Below are 7459 nucleotides of genomic sequence, written 5' to 3'. Positions count from 1 at the left end.
TCTTTCCTTACCCGCGTAGTTTCAGTGCCTATATATACTCTGTTCAGTCCCAACTTTAAGTCCAAGATCGTAGTTTTCTCTCAAAAAACTCATCGAAGAAATTCCATTTAGGTCAAAACCACCAAAGCAAAAACCACATTTCCTCTTCAAAATCTCTCTCCGTAGCCGAACACTCAAACTCAGCCACAGCCTTCATTTTCAAGGTACTATTCCACTACCTCACCATTTCTCAGCCTTATTAGTTTTTCTTTTCAAATTCAAATTCTCGATGAATTTCGCAATCATTGATTGTTGCTTGTTTGAATTCTGCTGCAGAGTGCAAAAACTGTAATTTATGCTTTTTTTTATTTATTTTTAGTTTCAAGATCTAAATTCGAAATCGATCATGTGTATGAAAAATTATCTGTGAAAAAAGCATTACAAGAATCGAATTCGTTCAAAGCATCGAATTTCTAGCGGAAAACGAAATGCTGTTATATTTTCAAATTTTCTTTTCAATTTTCTCTCCGATTCTCTGTTTTTTTTTTTTTGGCCTTGTGATGTTCTAGTTCAGATTCTCGATAAATTTTGTATAATTGATTGTTGCTTGTTTGAAATGTAATGTGAGTGCAAATACTGTGATTTATGCTTTTGAAATTGATGAATTTCAAGACCTAAATTCAAAATCGATCATCTGTAAGAAAAATTCTCTGTGAAAATAACAGAATAGAAGCGAATTCGTTCAAAGCATCAAATTTTTACTGGAAACCGAAATGCTTTTGTATATTCAAAATTATTATCTTCTTTAACTTTTTAAAAGATTTTTTCATATTTTATTGTTTAATTCATTGAAAGAACGCTTAAATTTAACAGATCGCCTTTCATAGAAGAAGAAGAAGATTTTGGCGCGAAAATTCAAAATATAAAATCGAAAGCAAGCAATAGAAATTCAGAATCACAATTGATTGATTTTTATGTGAGATACGAATTCAAAAATGATTTTTTTGAATTGCATTTTGGATTTGCTGGAAATTGAGATGAATTTTGCAATTGTGAATGGAATCAGGACTGGTCTCACAAATTCCAAAAATGGCTCGGCTGAAGAGTACTAGCAACCTAAACGTCAGCGTTTCGCAGATGGACAAGGAGAACAACAGCAACAACCACCACTTGCTATTGGGAGGAGAGTTATTGTCACCGTCACGGCCACTGCTGCCACCGCTCCTCAGGTACCTCCGTAACAGGAGCGGTTCTCCGCCTCTCCCTCTGTCACCACTGGATAACATTGCTTGGTCGCCTAATAATAATTCCCCCACTCATTACGCCATGACGCCGATCAAGGTCGACGAGGACGGGACGCTTGTCATGGATGGGATTTTGCTCCCCTCTACTGGAACTGCTGGAAGGTTCTCTAGGTCTTCTACATCTGCTGCTGATTCTAGTCCTTCCTCCTCCTCATCTTCGTCGTCATCAGGTGGGAGGAGTCTGAATAAGACTGACATTTGCCGCTCTTGGGAGGATTCTGGAACCTGCCGCTATGGCTTCAAATGCCAGGTTACCTCACTTCACTTCATTTTTTCACTCAATGTATATATTCAAATGGTTAGGACTAAACTGATTTGGGGTACGTACTACATAGGGATAATAATGTAGAGCATTGATCATGTGGAGATTTAACAAAGTTTTCTAGTATGAATTACCATTTCTCTGATTCAATTCCAACATTGTGAATTATGCCAGTTGTTGTGATGCAGTGCATCTTTAGCTATTTCTACTAGTACTTGAAGCTTTTGTAACAAACAAGTTTGTACTTTTTATAGAAAAGTTAAAGGGTAAGCTAGGAGCCTAATTAGATACATACGAGTCTAATTATTAGCTAAGAGCCAATCAGATGTAAGAACCTATAACACTAATGAAAAATATTTAGTCACACTCATTGTTGTACACTTTGTACGCACAACATTCATGATTTCACACATGTTGTACACGTTTGTTTATTGATGTCTATGTATAAAATGTGAAATGGGTAATGCGCTTAAACACTGTATTATAACGAGATTAATTGTCCTTACACTAAAACAGGCCAATGACATGCTTGATTTTCTAACAATAAATAGGCAAGCAAGTGTAATTTGTAATCAGTTTTTGGTATTCAATATAGAGTATATAGCCAAGAGGTATTTTTCCAAGGAATGAGTTCTTGCACCCTATCCTGCTGTAAGCAATTAAGCTGTACCATCAAACCAAATTTCCCAACCTCATCCTTCATCATGTTGATGGCTTGATGCAAACATACAGAGACTCTTTTGGTATTGATAAAACAATTTCTTGAATTTGCAGTTTGCACATGGAAAGGAAGAGCTCCGTCCACCTCGTTTCTCTGCAAGGAACAAATCTGACTCAAGCATTAATAGGTCAAAGAGTCGTTTTCTTAATCAGATCATGGCAGCAGGAGGGGGGATGACAATCCAAACAGAATCACCCACCAAATTACCTGTAGACGACACCAGCTGCAAAATCCCAACCACCACCATTTCCATCATCACCAGCAGAGATGACTGGTCACCCCAAGTTGATGGCATTGAGGTTGTACTGCCACATTCTTCAACTGCAGAGCCTCCATCACAGAAAGTTGTTGATGCTTATATTCATGGCATTCTTTATGGCCCCTCTACAAGAAAGAGACTGCCGGTGTTTGCTGAAATTTGCTCAGAGTAGTGATCTCATTTGCTTAACAGGTCTCATGAGCAAGGTATATGACACATTCTCTCGGAACAATATATACTATACTTGGGACTCCTAATATTCTGTTTCCACGTATCCAGCCTTCATTTCCTCATATAGCAGGTAACTGGAATTAGACTGATAGTCATATTAGTTGGCCAGGTACACACTTGTGTCTCATTTTGCTGATGAGACAGTTACTATACTACCTTACAAACAAATCACATTTGGATAATTGGACTTGAATGCAGTTTTCCTAATTCTGGACTTTATCTTCTTTCTGCCTTTGTTTGTAAGCTTACTTGCAGAGGTAGGAGAACAGCATGGTGTGATTTGGTTAAATGGAACAAATTGCTTGGACTGCAACTACTTTCGTCCCATTTTAGTTGTCCATTTTTAGAAAATCTAACTGTTTAAGTGAGTATCATTTGATACATTGTTTCCAAAGGAAAATTTATGTAAATTTTAAAATTGTCCTTATAAACTTCAAAAATTTTAACCTTTAACTTAGGGAATAATGGGTCATTGACATTTAAAATGGGAGAAGTATTTTGGTACAACTAAAAATTGAATTCTGGACACATGTTATTACTTTGATCCATGCATGAAGTGCAAGTAGGATGTGCATGGGCCATGGAGCAGAAGCCGTTAGTTCCACTCTGGAAGCAGTTGACTACTTGGAGTGAGATGGTGATGTAAGAAAGAATGAGGAGTCGTAGTGCTTGAGTCTTATTTTCAATCAATAAGACCTACTGATTTTCAATTGTTTATGTTGACGTTAGGGTTGTTACTTGTTAGTATTCTTGAAGAGTTCCTAGCTGAGTCTGGATATATTGGATTCTTGTGGTTCACGATTAGAGAGTGGAACCTAAGTTTAGGTTTGATTAGAAATTTTGGTATAAATTTAGCTACTGATCTTTTGAATGAATCATCAAATAATTTGTAATGAACCCGCTGGTTTTAAAGGAAATGAGAAATGTTATGTCTGTAATATTTTTATAATATTTTTACAACAAATTCTAAGTGGTGGGTTGTTATTGGTTGTTATGGGTAAACAAAAAATAATTTAAGTTATAAATTCAAATTAAAACTAATAACAACTTATTACCTATGATTTATTGTGAAAATATTGTGCACGTAGTACTCATTAAAGAAAATAAATGGAATGAGTGGAAAAAAGCCAATTACTTATGTTATGATTAATGCTTTTAAGTTTTTATTTATATTTCTTGATAAGCACGAGTTTTTATATATTGAATAATAGTGCTTAGTATTCCTTCAATGATCAAAATTAAGTGCATATAACATTTTCAACTCTTTACGATTGTAGTTTCTCAAATGCTAACAGCTTTTTTCTATAATAATTTTTCTTTTTTGCCAAACTTTTAACCCCAAATTTCTGCTTCCTACCACAATTTAAAAGACACTTCACATATTATATGTTCATCTACCCTCAAATTGGTGCAAAAAAAAAAAAGAAAAAGAAAAAAAAAAAGGAAATGGTAAAAAGTAAATGAATTAAAAGAGAATTGTAAAAATAAAACTCTACCTTAAAAAACATAGAGAAGAGTCACGGTCTTAATCCGACGTGGACAGATAAGGCACGTGAGCAGGTTCAAAAACAAAACCAGCGCCGAGAGAAGCACGCAATACACAACAGTGGCCATCAAGCAATAACAAAAGCATCCCAAAGCTCATCCAATCCAATCTAATCCAATCCAAAACCAATGACTCTATTCCTCTCTTTGCCTCAACTCTCACCCCAAAACATCCACATCCACGCCCACACTCACCATCACCGTAGCATCCGACTCAAACCCCAAGCATCACTGCCACTCTCTTCCAATCCCCCACAATCCAACCAATCCTCATCTTACTCCAAAACCGGTGTCATAGTCATCGGTGCCGGCCTCGCGGGTCTTGCCGCCGCCACTCACCTCAGCTCCCAGAACATTCCTTTCCTCCTCCTCGAAGCCTCCGACGCCGTCGGCGGCCGTGTCAGAACCGACTTCCTTGACGGCTTTCTTTTAGACCGGGGCTTCCAAATCTTCATCACTGCTTACCCTGAAGCCCAAAAGCTCCTCAACTACCAAGCCTTAAACCTCCAAAAGTTCTATTCAGGCGCTCAAGTTTATTACGACGGAAAACTCCACACCGTTGCAAATCCTCTACGCCATTTCTGGGACTCCCTAAACTCCCTCCAAAACCCAATAGGATCACTTCTCGATAAGCTTCTTATTGCATCGAATATAATTCGTGTTCTCACCAAATCTGACGAGGAAATTATCACCTCAAACGAAATTCCCACCATTGATTTGTTGAGGAAAACCGGGTTCTCGGACTCCATTGTCGGTAGGTTCTTTAGGCCTTTCTTTGGTGGGATTTTCTTCGACAAAGAGCTCGAAACCTCGTCGAGGCTGTTCGATTTTATCTTCAAATGTCTTGCTCTCGGTGACAATGCTCTTCCCGCCAATGGCATTGCCGCAATTCCACAACAATTAGGGGACAAATTGCCACCCGGTTCCATCTTGTTCAATTCTAAGGTTGTTTCGATCGATTTCGATGGAGTCGAATCCGAATCGCCGCCGAGTTTGAGGTTAGAAAACGGTGACGTTTTGAGGAGCGAACTTGGTGTCATAGTTGCCGTTGAAGAACCCGAAGCTCGTAAGCTTTTGCGAGAGACAAAGCCAAACCCAAAACCAGTTCGAACCACGGTTTGTTTGTATTTCAGCACGGATCGGACCCAAGTCCCGGTTCGTGAACCCGTATTGTTTCTAAACGGGTCGGGTAAGGGGATTGTGAATAACATGTTCTTTGCAACTAATGTGGCTCCTTCATATGGCCCAGCAGACAAGGCCTTAATATCGGTGTCGTTGATTGGGATGTTTGAGGATATGTCCGATGATGATCTGACGGCTGAGGTTGTTCGAGAGCTTTCGGGTTGGTTTGGGGAGCCAATAGTGAGGTTGTGGAAGCATTTGAGAACGTATCGGATCGGGTATGCACAACCGAATCAATGTCCACCAACGAATTTGATGAAAAATCCAAGAGTTGGGTCGGGTGTGTATGTGTGTGGTGATTATTTGATTTCGGCTACATTTGATGGCGCTTTGGTTTCTGGGAGGAGAGCAGTTGAAGCTTTGCTTAGAGATAGGGTATCCACTTCAGTTTCATAACGTATTGATTTATTAGTTAATTCATCTCTCCCCCCCCCCTTCCTCCTTCCCTTTTGCTCATTGTCCTTCCATTGAGAACTGGATTTGATATTGTTATGGTTATGGGGTTTGGTATGGGTCCAGTATTAGAGTGCACTGCACTGCACTGGACACCATTCGGACATGTTGAATTCATCGCATGTTTGGTTGTCTACATTGTGTCCCATTACTGTACAACAGTGTTGCCCTATCATTGATTCGTATTGCACATATGAAACAAAAATTGTCATAAACACAATATTTGTCACAATTGTTAAGTTAAGAAGTTGTTGATTCTCATATTGGCATGCTATGAATATTTTATTGTGTATTATTACAGGGGCAGAGTTTGGATTTTTTGTTTGGGGGCCAAAAATTAATACTAATATAATAGTCACGAATCAAGATAAATCATTACATACATGCGCACATATACATATATAAACAATTATATTTTGATATTAGAGTTGGTCATATTATAAAATATATTGTGTATATAAAAATAACAACTTTCGCTTATGTATCTTTGCAAGATAATTTTTAAGGGAACTTATCATTTTATAAGCTCCAATGAGAATACAAATGTTGTCTAGTTTGATATTAAAAATGTGTAAAAATGAATTTGTGAAAACAAAAACTACCTTGTTTCTAGAATTACTAGATCGATTGACAAATTCTATTAGTTTTTATGAGCATCATTGGACTAACTCAAACATTTGGGGGGGCCAAATTCTATTCTTGTAGCTAAATATTTAAAGCTTTTAGTACATGCGCATATTATAAAAGTATTTTTTTAAAATTGGGGTGGGGGGGGGGGGGCTCCACCCTGTATTATTAAGAATTTGTTACCTCAATATTTGTAATTCTCCAAAATGATGATTTTCCCTCACTTTGTCAAGGTATGTTAAGAAAGTTGCTTATGCATGTCTATTTCCTCTTGTTATGCATATGCTTAACATGATATGTGAATGGATGAACCCCTAAATTACACTCTATTGACACTTGCTAGTTTTGAGAAGGAAGCACTAGGTTCACTATGCAGCAGTTCATTAAAAAGGCATATTGGAGATTTAAAATTATTTAAATTAAAAATAAATAAATATAAAAACAACTTAGAGCATTCACAATAGTGAAGCTAAACAATTTAACTTTTGGCAACTCAAAAAACTACTTTACTTATTTTAACACCTTACTTTATAATACACCCAACATCAAAGATTTTTTTGTTACTACTTCATTTAACTATTCTTTCGTTATTCTTCCTCTATGTCTCTTTCTCTCTCTTCCTTCCCTCCACCCTCTCTCTCTCTTCTTTGTAGCAAAAGCAACCAACAAACCCACACATCATTCTTCTCAACCCAGCAAACCCCACCTCTATGGTTTTCAGACCCGGACCGTTCATTGAACCTTAAAAAGAAGAAGTTGAAGATTTTTGAGGTCGAACCGAGGTTGAACTGAAGTCGAACCATGATGACGTCATAATTAATTTAATAATTATTTTAAATATAAATAAAAACATTAAATTAATAAAAATAGAAAAATTAACTAAAATAGTCTAATTT

At 37.2% G+C, this 7459-nt stretch overlaps 2 protein-coding genes across 2 annotated transcripts; both read left to right on the top strand.

The window, feature by feature from the left end:
* The first annotated feature begins 1051 nt into the window (after window positions 1-1051).
* LOC142644040 (uncharacterized) lies at window positions 1052-2697 on the top strand. Its single transcript, XM_075818728.1, has 2 exons — window positions 1052-1533; window positions 2320-2697. Exons 1-2 carry the CDS (start codon window positions 1069-1071, stop codon window positions 2695-2697), a joined length of 843 nt encoding a protein of 280 aa, XP_075674843.1. The 5' UTR covers window positions 1052-1068.
* Window positions 2698-4352: 1655 nt separating this feature from the next.
* LOC142642540 (15-cis-phytoene desaturase, chloroplastic/chromoplastic) lies at window positions 4353-6210 on the top strand. Its single transcript, XM_075816919.1, has one exon. It carries the CDS (start codon window positions 4431-4433, stop codon window positions 5877-5879), a length of 1449 nt encoding a protein of 482 aa, XP_075673034.1. The 5' UTR covers window positions 4353-4430; the 3' UTR covers window positions 5880-6210.
* The last annotated feature ends 1249 nt before the right edge of the window (window positions 6211-7459 follow it).

This window comes from Castanea sativa, chromosome 7 (genome assembly GCF_040712315.1).
Source record: "Castanea sativa cultivar Marrone di Chiusa Pesio chromosome 7, ASM4071231v1".
In the NCBI taxonomy this organism is placed as follows: Eukaryota; Viridiplantae; Streptophyta; class Magnoliopsida; order Fagales; family Fagaceae; genus Castanea; species Castanea sativa.
The sequence above is the reverse complement of the archived record's forward strand: the minus strand, read 5'-3'. Positions and strand labels throughout refer to the sequence as shown.

Excerpts from the sequence above, each read along its gene's own strand:
- LOC142644040 (XM_075818728.1), top strand. The coding sequence starts at position 1,069 with ATGGCTCGGCTGAAGAGTACTAGCAACCTAAACGTCAGCGTTTCGCAG. Across the intron at positions 1,534-2,319 it reads GCTATGGCTTCAAATGCCAG|TTTGCACATGGAAAGGAAGA; the intron begins GTTACCTCACTT and ends TTGAATTTGCAG.
- LOC142642540 (XM_075816919.1), top strand. The coding sequence starts at position 4,431 with ATGACTCTATTCCTCTCTTTGCCTCAACTCTCACCCCAAAACATCCAC.